Raw genomic sequence first — 19,542 nt, forward strand, 5'->3', positions numbered from 1 at the left:
ATTTTATTGAAATCGGGAAAACCTGCTCACGGGCCTCGATACCGAGAGGCTGCAGAACCAACTACCTTCAGGCATTACTCCTGAAACAGCTGCCTTGTTGGAAAACTATTACAGACTCCACTTCGAAGGCCCATTTAGTGAGCAGACTCTTCAGGCAGTGCAGAACATTGTGTCCTCCATCTCTGAAGCCAAGAAAGAACATTGGATCAATCTGATCACAGAGGTCGACATGGGCAGGAGCAGCCAGAAGGCGTGGAGGTTGCTAAGATGGCTGAGCAACGACCCCTCACAAACTAATACCCATGCCAACATAAAGGCAGATCAGATAGCACACCAACTCTTGAAGAACGGGAAACCCAACCTTGCCACCAAAGTAGGAAAGAAACCAATAGCCAGACAACAAGAGATTGAGAACAACAACCTTCACGAACCCTTTACATCTACTGAATTGGACATGGCTCTCAATAAATGTAAGAATGGCAAAGCAGCTGGCTTGGATGATCTACAAATGGAACAAATCAAGAACTTTGGCCCAAAAGCAAAGTGCTGGTTACTGGAGCTGATGAACAACTGCACTGCATCCTGTCAGATCCCCAAAATCTGGAGGAAAGCAAGAGTCATTGCCATCCTGAAGCCAGGCAAAGACCGTAATGATCCAAAAAGCTACAGACCAAACTCCCTGCTGTGCCACCTCTACAAAGTTCTGGAGAGACTTATTCTGCATAGAATTATGGAAAAAATAGACCCCTGTCTGATCCCACAGCAAGCTGGCTTCAGGAAAGGCAAAAGCTGCACATCGCAAGTGCTGAACCTGACTCGGCACATAGAAGATGGCTTGGAAAAGCAGCAGACCACAGGAGCTGTCTTCATAGACCTGTCAGCGGCTTATGATACTGTGAACCACCGCCTCCTCCTGAGAAAAATGTATAATATCACAAAGGACTACCACCTCACCCGCCTCATAGGAAACCTGCTACAAAACAGGAGCTTTTTTGTTGAGTTCCAGGGCCAGAGAAGCAGATGGCGGAAACAGAAGAACGGCCTGCCTCAGGGGAGCGTGCTCGCTCCATCCATGTTCAACATCTACACAAATGACCAGCCACTGCCAGAAGGGACAGAGAATTTCATCTATGATGATGATCGTGCCATCACCGCCCATGCAGTGCGCTTTGAAATGGGAGTGTGCTTGCTCCATCAATGTTTAACATTGACACAAATGTCCAGCCTCTGACAGAAGGGACAGGGAGTTTCATCTATGCTGATGATTGTGCCATCACCGCCCAAGCAGGGAGCTTTGTAATGGGAGTGTGCTTCCTCCATCAATGTTTAACATTTACACAAATGAGGAGCCCCCGGTGGTGCAGTGGATTAAACCCCTGTGCCAGCAGGACTGAAGACCAACAGATCGCAGGTTTGAATCCAGGGAGAGCGTGGATGAGCTCCCTCTATCAGCTCCAGCTCCTCATGCAGAGACATAAGAAAAGCCTCCCACAAGTATGGTAAAAACATCACAATATCCGGGCGTCCCCTGGGCAACGTCCTTACAGACGGCCAATTCTCTCACACTAGAAGTGACTTGCAGTTTCTCAAATCACTCCTGACACGACAAAAAAAATTACACAAATGTCCAGCCTCTTCCAGAAGGGACAGCGAGTTTCATCTATGCTGATGATCGTGCCATCACTGCCCAAGCAGGGAGCTTTGAAATGGGAGTGTGCTTACTCCATCAATGTTTAACATTGACACAAATGATCAGCCATTGCCAGAATGGACAGTTAGTTTCATCTACATTGTCAGCAGCTTGTGACACTGTAAATCATCGTCTTCTCCTGAGAAAAACTTACACTATCACAAAGGACTACCACCTCACCCGCTTCATAGGAAATCTGCTACAAAACATGAACTTTTTTCTTGAATTCCAGGGCCAGAGAAGCAGATGGCGAAAACAGAAGAACGGCCTGCCTCAGGGAAGCGTGCTCACTCCATCAATGTTTAACATTGACACAAATGATCAGTCATTGCCAGAAGGGACAGAGAGTTTCATCTATGCTGACAATCATGCCATCACCACCCAAGCAGGGAGCTTGGAAATGCTTGAACAGAAGCTCTCTGAAGCTTTAGGTGCTCTTACTGCCTATTACAGGGGGAAATGGCTGATTCCTAATCCATCTAAAACACAGACATGTGCTTTTCACCTTAAGAACAGACAAGCATCTTGAATTCTGAGGATGATCTGGGAAGGAATCCCACTGGAGCATTGCAGCACACCAAAATACCTGGGAGTTACCCCGGATCGTTTCCCGACCTACAAGAAGCACTGCTTAAATATGAGGGTTAGATGCCTCCATCTTCATAATTCCTCAACAGATGGCAGTACTGGTATGTGGCAGGTCCTGGCTTGTTCAGTAGACTCTCCTCCACAGTTCCATTTTGGCGGGAAGCCTTAGCATTGAACGTTTGTGTTGTTAAAGTGCAAAGTATGGAACCCTGCACAGATGATTGGTCAATGCAACTTAAGCAACGTGCAGTCATTGAATTCTTGACAGCAGAAGATGTCACCCCAAAGGAGATTCATCAGAGAATGCAAGCTGTTCATGGTGATTGTGTTGATGTGAGTACTGTGTGTCATTGGGCGAGTAAGTTTAAAGATGTTGAGAGGAACATCTGACTTGCGTGACAAAGAGCTGGACGTCCTGTGACAGCAACCACCGAGTTTCCCAAGCAAAAGGTTGACAGATTGATTCAGGACGATTCACTCAGAGAGAAATTTCAAGCATAATCGACATTTCACAAGAATGTGTGGGTCACATTATTGCTTTGCTTGGCTATCGGAAGATCTGTGCACGATGGGTACCCAGGATGACAGAACTGTGAGACACTGGTTCCGAAAACAGAGTGTCGACTTCTTCTGTGATGGCTTCAGAAAACTTGTTCATCGTTGGCAGAAATGTATCCAATTGTTTGGTGATTATGTGGAAACTGAATAGTGGGAGTTAAAGAGCACATTCTAAGGATTATTTCTGTGTTTATTAAAATATTCTCATCCAAACCCAAGTAACGAAGGTGAAGGTATTACTTTTCATTCAACCCTCGTACCAAGCAAAAAGTGGGTGCTAAAAATTATATATGAAAGCTGACAGGCAAAACCTGGCGATCACAACCAGACAGTGAAGATATCTGCCCTTGCACTTTGCTACTCTGCTGCTGAATATGCCTACCCACTGTGGAATACCTCTCCGGGTATTCCAGGGATGTGTTATTGCCCCAACTTTATTCTCCATCTCCATTGCTATGATACTTCACCTTGTTGATGGGAAGCTTCCCACCGGAGTGGAAATCATCTATCGGACAGATGGCAAGCTGTTTAACCTCAGCAGACTGAAAGCCAAAACCGAGGTTACAACAACATCTGTTATAGAACTCCAGTATGCTGATGACAATGTTGTCTCTGCGCATTCAGAAGAAGATCTAAAAGCCACTCTAAACACCTTCGCAGAAGAATACACGAAGCTTGGCCTGTCACTGAACATCGAGAAAACCAAAGTGCTGTTCCAGCAGACACCAGCCATCCCCTCCCCAAAGCCAGAGATACAGCTTAATGGTGTAACATTAGAAAATGTTGACCATTTCCGCTACCTTGGCAGCCACCTCTCCACCAAAGTCAACATCGACACCAAAATACAACACCGCCTGAGCTCTGCGAGTGCAGCATTTTCCCGAATGAAGCAGAGAGTGTTTGAGGACCAGGACATCCGTAGGGATACCAAGGTGCTTGTCTATAAAGCTATTGTCCTCCCAACCCTGCTCTATGCCTGCGAAACATGGACTGTCTACAGACGTGACATGCAACTCCTGGAACGATTCCATCAGCGCTGCCTCCGGAAAATCCTGAAAATCTCCTGGGAAAACAAGCGGACAAACGTCAGTGTGCTGGAAGAAGCAAAGACCACCAGCATTGAAGTGATGGTCCTCTGCCATCAACTCCGCTGGGCCGGCCACGTTGTCCGGATGCCTGACCACCGTCTCCCAAAGCAGCTGCTCTACTCTGAACTTAAGAACGGAAAACAGAACGTTGGTGGACAGGAAAAGAGATTTAAAGATGGCCTCAAAGCCAACCTTAAAAACTCTGGCATAGACACTGAGAACTGGGAAGCCCTGGCCCTTGACCGCTCCAGCTGGAGGTCAGCTGTGACCAGCAGTGCTACAGAATTCGAGGAGGCACGAGTGGAGGGCGAAAGAGAGAAACATGCCAGGAGGAAGGCGCGTCAAGCCAACCGCGACCGGGACGCCTTCCACCTGGAAACCAATGCAGAGGGAGGGAGCGAGGGAGGGAGGGGTCTTCTTCCACCAGGGAAGCACCCGCCAAGACCTCTACTGGGCAACAACCCCCTCCCTTCACACACACACACAGACATCATCTGGGTTGTAGATTTTGGGCTGTATGGCTGTGTTCCAGAAGCATTATCTCCTGATGTTCTCTCTTTGGTTCCATCCTTCCTTGTCTCTTTCCTTCCTCCCCTCCCTCTTTCTCTTTTTCGTTCCCTCTTCTTCTTTCCCTCTTTCACTTTTTTATTTCCTTCTCTCCTTCCTTCTCTACCTTTCTTTCTTTCCTTTTCTCCTCCCCTCCTTCTTTCGCTCTTTCTCTCCCTCCTTCTCTCCTTCCTTCCTTCCGTCTCTACCCTTCTTTCTTTCCTTCTTTCTTTCTTTCCTTCTTTCTCTCCTTCCCTCCTTTCCCCCTTCTTCTTTCCCTTTCTTTCTCTCTTTCTCTCCCTCCTTCTCTCCTTCCTTCCTTCTCTACCCTTCTTTCTTTCCTTCTTTCTCCCCTTCCCTCCTTCTTTCCCTTCTTCTTTCCGTCTTTCTTTCTCTCTTTCCCTCCTTCTCTCCTTCCTTCATTCTCTACCCTTCTTTCTTCCCTTCCCTTCTTCTTTCCCTTTCTTTCTCTCCTTCCTTCCTTCTCTACCCTTCTTTCTTTCCTTCCCCCTTCTTTCTTTTCCTCTTTCCCTTTTTCTTTCTCTCTTTCTCTCCCCCTTCTCTCCTTCCTTCATTCTCTACCCTTCTTTTTTTCCTTCCCTCCTTCTTTCCCTCTTTATTTCTCTCCTTCCTTCCTTCCTTCTCTACCCTTCTTTCTTTCCTTCTTTCTCTCCTTCCCTCCTTCTCTCTTTCCTTCCTTCTTTCCCCCTTTCTGTGTATGCGTTTTGTGTCTGTATACATAGATGTGTGTGTTTGTGTATATATGTGTGTGTGGTTTTGCGCATGCATTGTAATGTATTTGGGGGGGGGTTGCTTTTTAAGTCTCTTCCACTGTGTTTTTCAGTGTTTTTATGAGTGATGGTCACTCGTTGGCCTGATAGATATACAGGGTTAGTCAAAATGCATAGGCCAATAAGCCATTCAATTGAATGGCTTATTGGCCTATGCATTTTGACTAACCCTGTATTTTGTCCAAATTTGGTGTCAATTCGTCCAGTGGTTTTTGAGTTATGTTAATCCCACAAACGAACATGACATTTTTATTTATATAGATTTTCCAAATTAGAATCCGGCCCTCCAACAGTTTGAGGGACTGTGACCCGGCCCTCTGTTTAAAAAGTTTGAGGACCCCTGCTATAAATAAAAATACCAGGAGACTCTGCGGGGGCGGGGCTTCCTCGCCAGTGACGTCACGTAAGGGGCGGGTCCATCCCAGGACCGGAAGAGAGGAGGCGCCGGAAGTCGTGAGTTTCTGCCCGGTCCCAGCATGGCGGCAGCGTTCAGGAAGGCGGCCAAAGCCGGGCAGCGGGAGCACCGCGAGCGGAGCCAGGTGGGTCCAGGTGGGGGTGCGGGAGGGAAGTTGTGTCGTTGTCGGGGAAGAGGAGGGCTGTTGCAAAAGGGTTCCGTTCCTCGCTTCCGGCGTCTGACGCTGCCCTCATGTTCCCTCACAGCTCTCTTCCCGGAAGCAGCTGGGTCTCCTCGAGAAGAAGAAGGACTACAAGCTCCGTGCAGAGTGAGTCCAGGCCACGCCCCCTCCCTATTGGCTCCCCAGGAGGCCTCTCTTGTCTCTCTCTCTCCCTCCTATAGGTGTATCTGTATAGATCTGGCATGTGGCCTCTTCTAACTCTATGATTCTATGACAGGCATGGGCAAACTTATTTATTGTTAGAAATCATGCTACCCCTCTATTCTGCCTTGGTTAGACCACACCTGGAATATTGTGTCCAGTTCTGGGCACCACAATTGAAGAGAGATATTGACAAGCTGGAATGTGTCCAGAGGAGGGCAACTAAAATGATCAAGGGTCTGGAGAACAAGCCCTATGAGGAGCGGCTTAAGGAGCTGGGCATGTTTAGCCTGAAGAAGAGAAGGCTGAGAGGAGACATGATAACCATGTATACATATGTGAGAGGAAGTCATAGGGAGGAGGGAGCAAGCTTGTTTTCCGCTGCCCTGGAGACAAGGATGTGGAACAATGGCTTCAAGCTACAAGAAACATCTGAACATTAGGAAGAACTTCCTGACTGTGAGAGCTGTTCATTAGTGGAACTCTCTGCCCTGGAGTGTGGTGGAGTCTCCTCCTTTGGAAGCTTTGAAACAGAGGCTGGGATGGCCATCTGTATTTGTAATCAAACCCCAGGTTTCAGCGGTGACCAGGGGAGCATTCGCACAGTTAAAACTAGTGCGCCAGCTGCGCCCGTACCTTGGGAAGTCTGACTTGGCCACGGTAGTCCATGCTCTAGTCACATCCCGCTTAGACTACTGCAACGCTCTCTACGTGGGGTTGCCTCTGAGGACTGCTCGGAAGCTTCAAATGGTCCAACGATCGGCAGCCAGGATGCTAACAGGAGCGGCACTCAGGGAGCATACCACTCCTCTGCTGCGCCAGCTCCACTGGCTGCCAATTTGCTACCAGGCACAATTCAAAGTGCTGGCTTTAGCCTTTAAAGCCCTAAACTGTTCTGGCCCGACCTACCTGTCTGAACGCATCTCCTCCTATGAACCAGTTAGGACATTAAGATCGTCTGGGGAGGCCCTGCTCTCGATCCCGCCAGCTTCACAAGCATGCCTGGCGGGGACGAGAGACAGGGCCTTCTCAGTGGTGGCCCCTCGGCTGTGGAACGCCCTTCCTGCAGATATTAGATCGACCCCCTCCTTGCTGGCATTCTGGAGGAATGTAAAGACCTGGCTGTTTGAACAGGCATTCGACTAAGCAGTGTGATTGATTGACTGATTATCGGAACACGGAATAATGGATAACGAGTTTGGATTTTGATTTCATTGATGAGACCTGATGGATTTGTTATATTGATGTAGTGATGTATTGATGCTGATGTTTAATGACTTGTGATGCTATTGCTTTTAAATGCCTAATAATTTTGTATTGTGTATACCTAAACTGTTGTAAACCGCTCTGAGTCGCCTAAAGGCTGAGAAGAGCGGTATACAAATAAAGTAAATAAATAAATAAAAAATAAATAATTATCGGTTAGTCTGCCCGTTGTATGGTGACCCAAGGAAAAGACACCTGAAACCCTTACTGACACAAGACAAAGGGAACTCTATTGCAGAAACAGTGCAGTTTCTGCTGAGCGACACAAATGACTATGTAACTTACAAAGTTGCCCTTTTTGCTCTTTTTGCAAAAAGAATAAAAAAGACAGTTAGATAAAATTGCTATCAACTGCCAAGGAGACGCTAAGGGTTAACTGGACCCTCTCCCAAAGTGTACTTGAATTATTATTAACCTGCATTGTTTTTGCTGTGGGAGCAGATTATGGTCTCTGATCAGCATCTGTGGTACCTATTACTCCGAGGGTACTATTGTGCGCATGTGGTGCTTTTTGTCATGGCCTTGGGCCCGTACAATGAACTATTTTGATGTTGATGATATCCCATCCTTCTCAACCTCACAAGGGGGACTCAGGGCGGCTTACAACTGGCAGCCATTAGATCCCAACAACAAACAGTCACAATACAAAGCAAATTAACATTAAATGGACAATGAATTATAAATATACATTAAAATATCAGAACTTTAAAATATTAAAACATAGTCAAGCCGTATCTCAAAACCAAGTCAGAGTCAAAAGTTCCAGTCTGAGGTCTATCTATTATTTATTTCCATGAGTCATTGCAGTTACTGTTCAGTCAGCTGCCCAAATGCTTGGTCCCAAAGCCATGACTTGACCTTTTTTCTAAAGGAAATGAGAGAGGGTGTCGCCTTGATTTCACTGGGGAGTGTGTTCCATAGATGGGGGTCACCACCAAGAAGGCCCTGTCTCTCTTTGAGTGTGGCAGGATTGAGGGCAGGGCCTCCCCTGATGATCGTAAACTCCGAGGTGAATCGTAGAGGGAGATACATTTGGACAAATAAACTGGGCCAGAACTGTATACGGCTTTATAGGTCATGACCAACACTTTGAATTGTGCTCAGAAATGGACCAGCAGCTGGTGGGGGGTTGTGTGCTCCCTGTATATCTCTCCAGTGAGTAATCTGGATGCTGATCATTGGACTAGTTGGAGTTTCCGAATAGTCTTCAAAGGCAATCCCATGTAGAGTGGGTTGCAGTAATCTATTCGAGATGTAACAAGAGCATGTGGCCAGATCAGACTTCCCAAGGTACAGATGCAGCTGGTGCACACGGTACGGGCGCAGATACACAGCTGGCGCACAAGGTACAGATGTGGCTGAGGGGGGGAAAGGAAAGTGCCTGAGGCTGTTAGGAATTGTGAGAATTGAAGTCCAAAACACCTGGAGGGTCCAAGTTTGCCCAGGCCTGGTATAGTTATATATGTGTATGCATATGTGTCTCTGTAGGTGTCCCATTCACTGAATGCAGGCAGGCTTGAGCCTTTGCTGGGTTATGGCCTGAACCTCCCAGCCCTCTTCGCATGGGGCCTCTGTGGTTGTGCTCAGGCCAGAAGCCAGAATGGCTTTGCCTTTCCTTTCAGGGACTACCACAAAAAGCAGAATGCCCTCCGCGCCCTCCGACGCAAAGCCCAGGAGAGGAACCCAGATGAGTTCTACCACCGGATGACCCGGGTACAGTTGCAGGTGAGAGTGGCCCTAGAACCTGGCCTTCCTTTTGGGGTAGAGGCTCTGTGCTGGGATTGTGTGTGTGTGTGTGTCAGGAGCGACTTAAGAAACTGCAAGTCGCTTCTGGTGTGAGAGAATTGGCCATCTGCAAGGATGTTGCCCAGGAGATGCCTGCATGTTTTGATGTTTTACCATCCTTGTGGGATGCTTCTCCCATGTCCCCACATGGGAAGCTGGAGCTGACAGAGGGAGCTCATCCACGCTTTCTCCAGATTCAAACCTCTGACCTGTCGGTCTTCAGTCCTGCCAGCACAAGGGCTTAACCCACTGCGCCACCATGGAGCAGGATGGAGGAGGGGAGAATGAGTGATCCCTTCCAGGACCCGAGGATATTTTCCATCAGGGCTCTCAGCCCTCTTCTTGCCTGGCAGTGGCCCTTCCAGGCTTTCTCTAGAGAAGCTCCCTTTCCTTCCTTCCTTCCCTCCCTGCACTCACTCATTGCCTCCCCTCTGCTGCCAGGATGGCGTCCATCTAGAAAAGCCACAGGAAGAGGAATGCTCCTTGGAGCAGCAGAAACTGATCAAGACCCAGGACCTGAAGTACATCGAAATGAAGCGAGTGGCGGAAGTCAAGGTAGGAAGTCTCCAGAGGGGCAATGGCTGAGTAATGGTTTGTCAGGTCTCCATTCTCTGTGTCCAGAGGAAGCCCCCTCAGCTGGCTGTGCAGGCAGTGTGTCCCCAATTGGCTTCCAGGGAACGGAGAGATGGGGAGGGGAGGCTTCTTTGCTGCTGGATTTTCCCCTGCTGGAGGGGAACACCCATGAGTCCCCCTCCGCAAATAACCTGCTTCCCCTTTATCTCACCTGAGTTTTTTTAAATCAGTTTTTAATTAGTTTTTTCTTTTAATCATTACATGTAGCCTGCCCATTGTCACTGTGATTGTGTTTACTGTAATTTTATATTCTTACGCATTAATATGTTTTACGTAATTACAATGTTGTTTACTGTTTTCGTTTTCAGTTTTATTTTGCTGTAATTTGTTATTTGGGCTTGGCCTCATGTAAGCCGCCCTGAGTCCCCATTGGGGAGATGGTGGCGGGGTATAAATAAAGATTATTATTATTATTATTATTATTATTATTATTATTCTAAAAGTAAAGGTAAAGGTTTCCCCTGACATTAAGTCTAGTCATGTCTAACCCTCTAACTGAGGGTATGTGCTCATTTCCATTTCTAATCTGAAGAGCTGGCATTGTCTGTAGACGCCTCCAAGGTCATGTGGCCAGCATGACTGCATGGAGTGCCATTACCTTTCCACCGAAGCAGTACCTATTGATCTACTCACATTTTCATGTTTTTGAACTGCTAGTTTGGCAGGAGCTGGGGCTAACAGTGGGAGCTCACCCCACTCCCCAGATTCAACTGCCAACCTTTCAGTCAGCAAGTTTTGCAGTTTAACCGGCTGTGCCACCAGGGGGGCTGAGGTCCCTTCTACACTGCCCTATATCCCAGGATGTCATCCCAGATTATCTGCTTTGAACTGGATTGTATGAGTCTACACTGACAGATAATCTGGGATAAGCAAATAATCTGGGATCCTGGGAATGTAGAAGAGGACTTAGAATGTTGTGCATCCAAAGGTGGGCAACCCACCATTACTCCTCCAGCCCCATTCTCTGCTATTCAAAGGTTCCCAGCAAAGGCTTGGTGCTGAGGGTTTCTTCTTTCAATCTCTCTCTGGTCCTAGAAAATCGAAAGGCTGAAGTCAGAGCTCCACCTGCTGGAGGCGGAAGGAAAGCAGCCCAATAAGCACACCTTCTTCTTCGACACCAAGAGAGAAGGTAAGGCCGTGCACAGGAGGCCCTTTGAGGGAGACCTCTGGAGCTGCTCATTACCTGGGAATGGGGAGGAGGAAAGGGCCCCTCCACCTTGGTCACAGCTGCATATGTCTGGCTGCATTACCTTATTGTGCCTGTTCGTTACACTATGTGGAGCCCCCGGTGGTGCAGTGGGTTGACGGGACTGCTGACCAAAAGGTTTGTAGTTAAAATCCGGGGAGCAGGGTGAGCTCCAGCCTGTCAGCTCCAGCTTCTCATGTGGGGACATGCGATAAGCCTCCCACAGGATGGTAAAACATCCGGGCGCCCCCTGGGCAACATCCCTGCAATTCTCTCACACCAGAGGCGACTTGCAGTTTCTCAAGTGTGAGGAGTTCACACGAAAAAAAAATCACTATGTAGCACAGTTTTTGTTCCTGGGTTATATGTGTCATTTTCTAATTGGTATTATTATTTTTTAAAAATGAGAAAAGTTTATTAAACTGCCAAAATTTTATTTCTGCGTCCTGCACAACAGGTTAAAAATGGCACGTCGAAAGGTTAAAAATGGCAGCCACAGATTATGGATTCTGATTTTAACAGACGTGTTTTAATTCACTGTTTAATTACTCTTTAATTCACTGTTTAACCGGTGGCGCTGTGCGTTAAACCCCTGAGCCGGCAGGACTGAAGACCGACAGGTCACAGGTTCAAATCCGGGGAGAGGCGGATGAGCTCCCTCTATCAGCTCCAGCTCCTCATGCGGGGACATGAGAGAAGCCTCCCACAAGGATGATAAAACATCAAAAATCATCCAGGCGTCCCCTGGGCAACGTCCTTGCAGACGGCCAATTCTCTCACAACAGGAACGGTTGCTCCTGACACGACAAAAAAAATAAAATATTGTTTTTAATATTTTTAATGTATTGCTGATTTTTTTTATGATGCCGGCATCCGATAATGCTTTTGTGAGGCTGCCATGAGCCCCCCCCTACGGGGGTGAGGACGAGGTAAAAGTATAAAAAATAAATAAATAGGGTTTTTTTGTTTTTGTTTTTTTGTCCTGTCAAGAGTGACTTGAGAAACTTCAAGTTGCTTTTGGTGTGAAAGAATTGGCCGTCTGCAAGGACGTTGCCCAGGGGATGCCCGGATGATTTGGTGTTTTTTATCATCCTTGTGGGAGGCTTCTCTCATGTCCCCGCATGAGGAGCTGGAGTTGATAGAGGGAGCTTATCGCCTCTCCCTGGATTCGAACCTGCGACCTGTCGGACTTCAGTCCTGCCGGCACAGGGGTTTAACCCACTGAGCCACCGGGGGCTCCTAATAAATAGTTAAGAAACAAAATTTCTGGAATAGAACAACTCCTTTCCAAGTCAGTACTGCACAACTAAACAGGAAATAACACTTTCAAACCAGGAACAGATTTTTTTCCCCCAAATTATGTTACATAGTGTTATTCCCCTTGATTAAGGCAGCCTTAGTCAAAAGGAGATCCTGGAGGAGTTTTAAAAGTGTTACACACAAAGGAAGAGGCAACTTGGATGCTACTCTGGATTGGCAGCAGAACTCAGTGGTGTTGAGGGGTAGGCTTTTGTCCCTCTGTCACTGATGTTTTTGTGAAAGAAGAAACCTGGAACGTCTTTACCAAATAAGACTTTTCTTTTTGGTCCAGTGCAAGAGTTTGACGTTGCCGCCCATCTGAACACGCCGCCTGAGCTGCTGGGCCGAGTCTACAACCGGCCGACCCTCGAAATGCTGAAGACAGAGCCCATTCGGGGGGCGACTCTTCCAGTCCAGTTGAAGGTCTGTGGGGCTTGTGGTGACTGCGAATGGGCATGCTGGGCTTCTTTCGGGCTGGGAATGTAAACCTGTTTATTTATTTGTTATTTTATATTTTTTGTTATGATGTATTTTTTGTTGTTTCTGTGTCTAATTACTGTATATACTTGAGTATAAGCCTAGTTTTTCAGCTCTTTTTATAGGCTGAAAATGTTCCTCTCGGCTTATCAAAGTCAAAGTTATTTATTATTTTACTCTATTGTTATTATTTTTATTACATGTATTATTTTACTCAATTTATTTTATTATTATTATTATTATTATTACATCTATCATTTTATTCTATTACTATTACATTGTTATTTTACTTTATTATTGTTATTATTACATGTATTATTTTACTCTATTTATTATTGTTATTACATTTTTTTATTTTAATCAACTTATCATTGTTATTATTACATGTATTATTTTACTCTATTATCACTGTTATTATTACATTTATTGTTACTCTCTTTATTGGAAGGATACATAAGCACATTTACATTGAAGAAGCTAAGAATCAGAGTTGGACAGTCATATCTTAAATTACAGTGTAGATATTCAAAAACATTTTATTGGGATCTATTTTTATTTTGAAATTTACCAGTAGCTGCTGCATTTCCCACCTTCGGCTTATACTCGAGTCAATACGTTTTCCCAGTTTTTGTAAAATTAGGTGCCTCGGTTTATATTCGGGTCGGCTTATACACGAGTATATATGGTATGTTTTATTATTTTGGGCTTGGCCTCATGTTAGCTGCCCCGAGTCCTCTTTGGGGAGATGGTGGTGGGTTATAAATAAAGATTATTATTATTATTATTATTAATAATAATAATAATAATAATAAACCGAGCACCTCCTCTATGCAGGATGGGTTTTCCCAGGAGTAGGGAAAGGGGCCGCTCTTATCGCACAAAGCGCCTTGGGCTGGCTAGTCCCCAGTTGGCAATTAAGACCCGCCAACCTCAGAAAAGACCTGTTCCAGATGGAGATAAAAGAGCTACCTGTTGCTCAACCAGACTGTGGGTGGTGGCAAGGCTGTCAGGGACGAGGCTTAGAGTTCAGGGGTTCCATTTGGATATCGCTGCCGGCCCCACTCGCCAGAGCCCCATAGTGCTCTGGGGGACCCACCACACAGTTGGATCAGGAAGCAGAAGGAAGCCTCTGGGGTTGAGTAACCAGGCATGTGGGAGACACCTTTCAAGGAAAGAGAGGGACATGGCGCTATCCCAGGTCTGCCGCTGGGGAGAGGCGGCCCCACCCTCGGCCCGGAGTGAGTCCCAGGCAAGTCGGGGCTGGCGGGTTCCCTCCTCTTTCTCCAGAAGTGTGAGTCAGGCTTGGCTCCTGCCGGTGGGCAAGTCGAGGCCCATCCCAAGGAAGAAGAAGGGTTCTAATGAGCTCACACCTCCCTGCCTCCTCTACTGCTGCGCTTGGCCTCAATGGGACTGGCATCCCAATGCCATGGGAAGAAGAGGAGCCACTCCCCCCAAGACTGCAGTGGAGCTAGGCCTAGCAGGAAAAGCTCCAGCCCCCCTTGCCCTCTTCTGCATCTACTCCAGAGTAAAAGGCAAACCCTTAACAGCCTCTCAGTGCATTTCTATAGCCAGGAAGAGCCAGCACTGCTGGGAGGAGGAGGCCCCTGGGAAATGCAGGAGTGGGTCTGGCAGTTGGGGAAACCCCTCCCAAGGAAGCCCTGTGGAGCAAGTGCATTCAGCTAGGAACACTGTTGTTGATTTATTTCCTCTCCCCAGAGACCTCATGGTGGCCCAGATAAATTAAATATAGGTTCTGTGAGTTTTCCAGGCTGTATGGCCATATTCCAGAAGCATTCTCTCCTGACATTTCACCCACATCTATGCCAGGAATCCTCAGAGGTTGTGAGGTATATTGGAAACTAAGCAAGGGAAGGTTTATATATCTGCAGAAGGTCCAGGGTGGGAGAAAGAACTCTTGTCTGTTGGAGAGAAGTGTGAATGTTGCAGTTAATCACCTTGATTAGCATTGCAAAGCCTTGCAACTTCAAAGCTTGGTTGCTTACTACCTGGAGGAATCTTTTGTTGGGAGGTGTTAGCTGGCCGATTGTTTCATGTCTGGAATTCCCCACTTTTCTGAGTGCTGCTTTTTATTTATTGTTCTGATTTTAGATTTTTTTTTTCATACTGGTAGCCAGATTTTGTTCATTTTCATGGTTTCCTCCTTTCTGTTGAAATTGTCCCCATGTTTGTGGATTTCAATGGCTTCTCTGTGTAGCCTGACATAGTGGTTGTTAAAGTGGTCCACCATTTCTGTTTTCTAAAATAATATGCTTTGTCCAGGTTGGTTCATCAAGTATCTCCAACAGACAAGAGTTGTTTCTCCCACCCTGAACCCTCCACAGATATATATGCCTCCCTTGCTTAGTTTCCAATAGCCTTACAACCTTTGAGGATTTGTGTGTGTGTGTATGTATGTATGTCAGGAGCAACTTGAGAAACTACAAGTTGCTTCTGGTGTGAGAGAATTGGCCATCTGCAAGGACGTTGCCCAGGGAACACCCTGATGTTTTGATGTTTTACCATCCTTGTGGGAGGCTTCTCATGTCCCTGCATGGAGAGCTGGAGCTGACAGAGGGAGCTCATCTGCACTCTCCCCAGATTCAAACCTCCCACCTGTCAGTCTTCAGTCCTACTGGCACAAGGTTTTAACCCATTGTACCATCCTCCTCTGAGGATGCCTGCCATAGATGTGGGCGAAACATCAGGAGAGAATGCTTCTGGAACACAGCCATACAGCCCAGAAAACTCACAGCAACCCAGGGAATCCAGCCATGAAAACCTTCGACAACAATATTATTAGCTACTAGCTGTCCCCTGCCACACATTGCTGTGTCTCAATGTGTGTATATATTTGTGTATATGTGTATACATTTGTGTTTGCATATATATATGTGGCTTTGCGCATGTGTTGTAATTTTTTTTAATTTTTTGGCTTTTTAAGTCTCTTCTGCTGTGTTTTTCAGGTTTTTTATGAGTGATGGTCACCCACTGGCTTGATAGGTGCATTGTGTCCAAATTTGGTGTCAATTTGGCCAGTGGTTTTTGAATTATATTAATCCCACAAACGAATATTACATTTTTAATTTATATAGATGACTAGCCGTCCCCTGCCACGTGTTGCTGTGGCCCAGTCTGTGTATATGTGTTTTGTGTGTGTATATATGTGTGTTTGCATAAATATATGTGGGTGTATATATGTGTGTGTGTATTTGTGTGTTTATATGTGTACATGCATATTGTGTATATGTGTGTGTGTATTTGTGTATATATGTGTGTTTGCTTATATATATGTGTGTGTGTGAATGTATATGTGTGTGTTTATGTGTGTACATGCTTACTGTGTATGTGTGTATATATTTGTGTATATATGTGTGTATATATTTGTGTGTTTATATGTGTACATGCATATTGTGTATATGTGTGTGCTTGTCTATATGCACATTTGTGTGTATATATGTTTGTATGTAGATATGTATATGTGTGTGCATGTATATATGTATGTGATTATATGTGTGTATTTGTGTGTGTGTGTATGAATGTGTACATGTGCATATGCATATGAGTGTATGTGTTTATGCATATATGGTGTATTGTTTGGGGGGTTTTAAGTCTGTTCCACTGAGGCTTTGTGTGTGTGTGCGTGTGTTTATGGGTGATGGACACTCATTGAACTGTTAGGTGTGTTGTGTCCAAATTTCGTGTCAATTCGGCCAATGGTTTTTGAGTTATGTTAATCCCACAAACGAACATTACATTTTTATTTGTATAGATAATAGCTAATAATAGGTATTATTAATAGAGCTATTAATAATAGCTATTATCAATAGAACTATTAATAATAGCTATTATTAATAGAGCTATCAATAATAGCTATATTATTTGGCTATTAATATAGCCAATAATAATAATAATTCAGCCTTTAAAGAATTATATTAAAACATCGCTGAGTTAGAAGAGTCTAGGAGGGTTTCAAATACAATAGTGGGGTAAACGCACAGCATATTGTGAGCTTCCTCCCATCCAGGGGCCCTTCTGCAGCTCTTATCCAGGGTCCCTTCCTTCCACTTCAAGGAAAACAGCCTCTATCAAGAAGGAAGGCAGAAGAGGGGAAGTGGGGGGAGGCCCAGCCCTTGGGAGCCATCTCCCAGAAAGAAGGCCCTGTCTCTCTCCTCTCTGGACAGGCCTGGGGTCATCCTCTCCTGGTCCCAGGGTGGCTGCAGTCTACCTCTTCTCTGCAGGAGCCAAAATCAATCCATCCATCTCTTCGTATCTTTCCCTAGAAATTGGCCCGCCAGAGGAAGAGTCAGTACAACTTGCTGAAGCAGCGCATTGAGCGGGAGCGGAAGATGTTTGTCGTTGCGCAGAAGCTTCAGACCCGGAAGGATCTCTTGGTGAGGAGGGGTTATTATAGGGTGGGCCTTGCTGACCCCCTTTGAACTACCCAGGCTTTGCTGCTGCTTTTGGGCAGCGACCAGAGGGGATTGATTTTGTCATTTGGGAATTGTAGTTGCTGGGATTTATAGTTCGCCTACAATCAAAGAGCATTCTGTACTCCACCGACGATGGAATTGGGTCAAACTTGACACACAGACCTCCTATGAGCAACAGAAAACCCTGGAAGGGTTTGGTGGGCATTGGCCTTGAGTTTGGGAGTTGTAGTTCACCTATATCCAGAGAGCACTGTGAAATCAAACAATGATGGATCTGGACCAAACTTGGCACAGATACTCGATATGCCCGATGTGAACACTGGTGGAGTTTGTGGAAAATAGACCTTGACATTTGGGAGTTGTAGTTGCTGGGATTTATAGCTCACCTACAATCAAAGAGCAGTCTGAACTCCACCAATGATGGAATTGGGCCAAACCTGACACATAGACCTCCCATGACCAATAAAAATACTGGAAGGGTTTGGTGGGCATTGACCTTGAGTTTGGGAGTTGTAGTTCACCTATATCCAGAGAGCACTGTGAAATCAAACAATGATGGATCTGGACCAAACTTGGCACAGATACTCGATATGCCCAGATGTGAACACTGGTGGAGTTTCTGGAAAATAGACCGTGATATTTGGGAGTTGTAGTTGCTGGGATTTATAGCTCACCTACAATCAAAGAGCATTCTGAACTCCACCAATGATGGAATTAGACCAAACTTGACACATAGACCTCCCATGACCAATAAAAATACTGGAAGGGTTTGGTGGGCATTGTCCTTGAGTTTGGGAGTTGTAGTTCACCTATATCCAGAGAGCACTGTGAAATCAAACAATGATGGATCTGGACCAAACTTGGCACAGATACTCGATATGCCCAGATGTGAACACTGGTGGAGTTTCTGGAAAATAGACCGTGACATTTGGGAGCTGTAGTTGCTGGGATTTATAGCTCACCTACAATCAAAGAGGAGTCTGAACTCCACCAACGATGGAACTGGGCCAAACTTGACACACAGACCTCCTAATCAGGCGGCATCATGAGAGGGGTATGTCCAAGGAATGGGGCGAACCCTCCTTGCTGAAGTGAAAGCCTTGGAGATCCTTCTCCAAATGCAGTGACGGGAGAGCGCCTTGCTTTTCTAACCCCTCCTATGGCCTTTCCTTTCAGGACAAGACGCGGAAAGTGAAGGTGAAGAAGGAAACCGTCAACCGTCCGGCTATTTACAAATTCAATCTCCAGAGGAAACGCTGAGGGTGTTCTTGGGCCCCGTGTGGAATTGGGGGGCTGTGGGTTGAAGCTCTCTGTGACCCCCCTCCCTCCCTTTTCAGAATAAACACCTGGTACTAAAGCCTTCTCAGACTCTTCAGTGGGAAAGGATGTGGGCTGGGGGGGAAGGAAGGAGGGAGGTCTGACAGGACCCTTGTGGGACAAGTCTCTTGAGAGGAAGCCCATCAACTCCCCCCCCCACCCCAATGGCCAATCGGGAGGGGGATGTGTGGGTTATCCACTGGATCGCTAGATCGCTCTGTGTCTTTGGAGAGAATGTGACTTGGCTCAGCGGAGGACCCTTTCCATGGGATGGGCAGCAGAGGGCGCCAATGCTCTGTGGACATGAGCTGATGCTGAGTTGCTGAGTTTTCCCTCCTGTATGGCCATGTTCCAGAAGCATTCTCTCCTGACGTTTCTCCCACATCTATGGCAGACATCCTCAGAGGTTGTGCGATTTGCTAGAAACTAAGCAAGTGTTTTAACCTTGAATCATATTTATTATGTTGTAATTTTAATCCAAACCATTTTTAGGTGAATTATGTATGTTTTGAGGCACTGTGTAGGTTCCATTTGTAAGCTGCCTTGAGGTCCCATCCCCCTCTCCCCGGAGTAGAGAAAGGCGGGGTATAAATAAGATAAATAATTTGGGGAGGCTGTATGGCCATGTTCTAGATCAGGGGTCCTCAAACTAAGGCCCAGGGGCCGGATGCGGCCCTCCAAGGTAATTTACCCGGCCCTCACTCAGGATCAACCTAAGTCTGAAATGATTTGAAAGCACACAACAACAACAATCCTATCTCATCAGCCATAAGTAGGCCATTGAAATACTAATAATTTTATATTTGTTAAAATTGCTCTTCATTTTAATTATTGTATTTTTTGCACTACACATAAGATATGTGCAGTGTGCATAGGGATTCGTTCATTTTTTTTTTCAAATTATAATCCGGCCCTCCAACAGTTTGAGGGACTGTGACCAGGCCCTCTGTTTAAAAAGTTTGTGGACCCCTGCTCTAGAGGCATTCTCTCCTGACATTTCGCCTGCATCTATGGCAAGCATCCTCAGAGACCTCACAACCTCTGAGGATGCTTGCAATAGATGCAGGCAAAACGTTAGGAGAGAATGCCTCTAGAACAGACTACACAACATA

General features: G+C 46.1%; 1 protein-coding gene across 1 annotated transcript; it reads left to right on the forward strand.

Annotated features, from left to right (window-relative positions):
• The first annotated feature begins 5,679 nt into the window (after positions 1-5,679).
• UTP11 (UTP11 small subunit processome component) lies at positions 5,680-18,470 on the forward strand. The gene is made up of 8 exons (XM_060783999.2): positions 5,680-5,800; positions 5,922-5,983; positions 8,926-9,028; positions 9,530-9,643; positions 10,757-10,850; positions 12,499-12,629; positions 16,964-17,074; positions 18,290-18,470. Exons 1-8 carry the CDS (start codon positions 5,738-5,740, stop codon positions 18,371-18,373), a joined length of 762 nt encoding a protein of 253 aa, XP_060639982.2. The 5' UTR covers positions 5,680-5,737; the 3' UTR covers positions 18,374-18,470.
• The last annotated feature ends 1,072 nt before the right edge of the window (positions 18,471-19,542 follow it).

Source organism: Anolis sagrei, chromosome X, assembly GCF_037176765.1.
Source record: "Anolis sagrei isolate rAnoSag1 chromosome X, rAnoSag1.mat, whole genome shotgun sequence".
NCBI classification, from domain to species: Eukaryota; Metazoa; Chordata; class Lepidosauria; order Squamata; family Dactyloidae; genus Anolis; species Anolis sagrei.